Here is a 4,112-nt window from a genome sequence, read left to right as displayed (position 1 = left end):
CACACCGCACCACACCATACCACACACCGCACACCGCACCGCACCGCACCACACCACACCACACCACACCACACACCGCACCGCACTGCACCACACACCGCACCGCACCACACCACACCACACACCACACCACACCGCACCACACTGCACCACACCGCACCGCACACCACACACCGCACCGCACCCCGCACCGCACCGCACACACCACACACTGCACCGCACACCTCACACCACACCACACACACACCACACCACACACCGCACCACACCACACCACACACCGCACCGCACACCTCACACCACACCACACACACCACACCACACACCACACCACACACTGCACCGCACCGCACCACACCACATCACACACCACACACCGCACCGCACCGTTTGAAAGCTGCATCGTTAAGTTGTGCACAAATATGATTGCAGAGCTGTGTTTGTTAAGCCTCTGCCTCCCCCTCTAGGCTGTGGGAGCCACAGCAGGATGAGTGGGCACAGCCGGGTGGCTACTGAGACCACCGGGGTCTGGATTCCACAGAGGTCTGCAAGGCAGGCATGGGCAGGGCCTGGTTTCTCCCTAGGTCCTTGACAACCAGCCTTCCTGCGCCCTGGAGAACCTCTTAACCCACAGCCTTAACCTGAGCCTTGAGGCCTCCTGGGAAAAACTTTTCATAGCATGGCCTAAGGCAGGTAGGAGCTGCTGCAGCTGAGAGCCCTGACCAGAGAGCCCTCAACACAGATTTATGGGGAAACTGAGGCTGAGGTGGGCCACATACCAAGTAGGTGTGCAGCACAGCCAGGAGAAGCCAAGGACTACGGAATCCCTCTCTGCCATGCCACAACACTGGGTTTACATCTCCTGATGTATTATCACTCTGCTCTGCATCATGCCTCCTCCAGGGAGTCTTCCCAGATGCCCCTGGCACTAGGCCCTGCTCACCACCCCACCATAATCCTGTGTTTACTTCTCTTCACTCAATACCATCCTGTACCCCCAGGATTTAATATCAGTGACTATATGGGTCAGTGGCCAGCAGAGAGGGAGTGCCAGAGATCTGTCCACGGCCCCAGTCTACTGACTGGGCTATTAACCTGTCCACACACACTGACCACTGCCAATTAGCCTCTGCTGCCACCTGCTCTTGTCTAACTCAATCCCTCCACAATGGAGGGGCCTCCTTTTGCTTCTGCCTCCACTGGAAGGCTGAACTAGCAAGATGACAGCAGTTAAGAGTGCCCTGGACTGGAGGTCTGTGTCACAAAGCCCAAATTCAGGTTCCGGTGCTCTATCACTCTGCCAGTGAATTGCTGGCAGATTTCTGTCCCACCCATCATTGGGGTGGGGTTGGAGGGGAAGTCTGGGAGGACTGTCCTATGTGTGAGGGCTGAAATACCAATTACCAGAGGCAGGATGGAGGCAGGTGTATAGGGACACAGGAGGTGGAGGGGCTCACTATATACATTCTTGGGCAGCTCACTTCCCTTCTCTTAGCCTCAGTTTCTTTTCTCTTCTTTTACAGACAAGGTCTCGCTATGTTGCCCATGCTGAAGTACAGTTGCTTTTCACAGATGCAATGATAGCACACTACAGCCTTGACCTCCTAGGCTCAAGCAATCCTCCCCCCCTTCAGCCTCTTGAGTAGCCGGGACTACAGGCTGTTGCCACTGCATCCGGCTGCCTCAGTCTCTTCCAGAAATGGGACAATAACTCCCATCTCCAGAGTAATTTGGAAACCAAAGAAGAACACACACCAAGCTGTTTCATTAAGTTCTCTGTAACATGGCGGACTCTGGCTACAACTTACATCATCTGAACACCTACTACGTGCCAGGCACCCACCCTGATCACCGTCACCGGGCAGGGTGAGCACTGCCATTTTTCACCCAGGCAGAGATGCTTGCAGGTTATGTAACTGAACATGATTACACAGCTGTGGAGCTGGAGATGGACCTGGAACTGAGGTCAAACTCCACCGCCTTTGCTCCCCACACACCTGCCTACACCCTACCTCTGAGAATGGAGTTTCAACCCTCACAACGGGTGACAACCCTCCCGGGCTTCCTCTCCAACCCCAGAGCGATGGTGGGTGGGGCAGAATTCCGCCCAACTCCCTGAGTTACAATGGGCCTGTTTCCTCATCTGTCCAACAGGGACCACACTCTGCCCCTCACAGGATGGCGGCTACAGGTATCATCCCCCTACACACACCAAAGCACCCTGGGCCTCCCTCGCACTCTCCTGTTCCCCATCTGCCACCTGGAGACGCCTCTTCCCTGCCCCTCACCCTTAGGCGTGGAGGCGAATGCGCAGATTGCCTCCATCTCGGTTTCCCTGCCATTCCCACGCTCACCAGGGGTCCGGCTGCCATCGCTCAGCGGGTGCCATGGGTCACGGTCGGTGGCCACGAGCAGGCACTCGGGGTCGCGCAGGTGCGCGCACGCCTCGCTCAGCTTGGCGAAGGAGAAGTGCTCGTCGTAGCCCACGAGCACGGCGCGCACGCGCGGGGCCGCGCCGTCCCCCGCGCTCGGGTCGTCACCCGGGTCCCCAGCCAGGCGCAGCCCCGCAGCGCGCAGCTCGGCGCGCAGCCCCTCGCCGCCCAGCACGAACACGGCGCCCGGCGCGCCCGGAGGCCCGGGCAGGCGCTGGCGCAGCAGGCGCGCGGCGCACACCGCGGAGCTGAAGAGCTGCTCGGCGCGCAGCCCCCCGAAGCCGAGGCGCGCGAAGCGGAGGGCCAGCTCGGGCCGCGCGCGCCGGCTGTTGTTGCTCACAAACAGAGCCGCCTTGCCGGCCCGCGCCAGCCGCTCCAGCAGCTCCGGGGCGCCCGGCACGGCGCGCTCGCCGTTCCACAGCACCCCGTCACAGTCGAACAGGACCCCCTGCGCCCGGCCCAGCACGTCGCGCAGGGCCGCTCCGCGAAGCCTCTCGCAGCGCGCCATGCAGCCAGCTGGCCGCCGGCCTCCCGCGCCGCGCTCTCTCCGCGGGCACGGCGCGCTCGTCCTGGCACGTTCCCCGCAGCCGCCAATTGGCGCGCTGGAAGGACCGGGGGCGGGGCGAAGGCGTGGCCTGCGGCCAATGGGGGCGAGAGTCTGGGAGAGAAGCTAGGCAGCGAGCGAACGGAACTTGGAGAAAGGGGCGGAATCGTGGCCAACAACGAGGGAAAGGGACCAATGAAGAGCTAGCCTGATCTCTCTCCCCGTCCCTGGTTCTGCTGGGCCAGTCGCCGCCGAGTTTCAACGCGGACTACACTCTTACGGGGTGGGAGACTGACGCTCTTCTTAACCAATAAGAATCTACAAACAGAAAACGCGAAGCCAAGGCCCCGCGCCTCCAGCCAATCAGAAGCTTAGGCGAGCTGGTTGCTAGGAGAAAAACATGCTAAATGAACTGCCTTTGGGTCAAATCTCATTGCCCTCTGAATCGTGGACGCTACAGTTCTGAGCGAAGTCCCAAGAAACGTGTGGGTATGATGGGGTAGGGGGCACATGGTGTCTCCTTGGGTGCTGGAGTCCTCGGTCTAGACCAGTAGTTCTTCACACTGCCTTAGAGTCCCTTGGAAACTTATTTTCAGATATCATTTACATATAGTAAAATGCATAGATCTTAAATGTACGGTTCAATGTCTTTTGACAAATGCTTTTAAAATCACCGATGTGTAGCAGGACAGATTCTCATGTGACTGTTTTGGGTGAGGACTGGGCATTTTTTGGTTGGTTGGTTGAATTACAGGGATTCTGCTGTGAGGCTAGGGTAGGGAAGCACTGGGCTAGAGGCAGGCGGGCTGTCACCGGAGCACGCCCTTGGAAGGCAGGAGGCAGAGTGGCCGTGGCCAATTGCCCAGGATAGTGATGGGGTGATCCAGGTTGGCTGGGTCCCTATCTTAGGGAGGGGGCCTTGTGATCTGGAGGCAACTACAGGTCTTGGGACCTTAGAGGAGCCACTGGTGTGCAGTGTGGGGATGAATGGATTATGAGCTGTGGTGTCATAGTTTTGAAGTTGTTTGCCAATTTCAGAGAAGGCTGTAACCCCCAGCAACAACTGGAGCTCCAAAGACTTGGGAAAAACCGTGCCTTGTAACCCAACCTTTGAAGCTCAACTACCTCCTACTCCC

The 4,112-nt window shown here is 58.8% G+C and overlaps 1 protein-coding gene across 2 annotated transcripts in view; it reads right to left on the bottom strand.

The window, feature by feature from the left end:
- PDXP (pyridoxal phosphatase) overlaps positions 1–3,269 on the bottom strand; it is a 9,577-nt gene extending 6,308 nt beyond the window's left edge. Inside the window, exon 1 of one of the 2 annotated variants that reach the window (XM_023222059.2) lies at positions 2,355–3,269. In XM_023222059.2, coding sequence (XP_023077827.1) covers positions 2,355–2,940 — 586 coding nt within the window. In that variant the 5' untranslated portion in view covers positions 2,941–3,269. The remainder of the gene's footprint in view (positions 1–2,354) is intronic. The other variant, XM_023222057.2, reaches the window with a different exon arrangement.
- Between the last annotated feature and the right edge of the window lie 843 nt (positions 3,270–4,112).

This window comes from Piliocolobus tephrosceles, chromosome 19 (genome assembly GCF_002776525.5).
Source record: "Piliocolobus tephrosceles isolate RC106 chromosome 19, ASM277652v3, whole genome shotgun sequence".
In the NCBI taxonomy this organism is placed as follows: Eukaryota; Metazoa; Chordata; class Mammalia; order Primates; family Cercopithecidae; genus Piliocolobus; species Piliocolobus tephrosceles.
The sequence above is the reverse complement of the archived record's forward strand: the minus strand, read 5'-3'. Positions and strand labels throughout refer to the sequence as shown.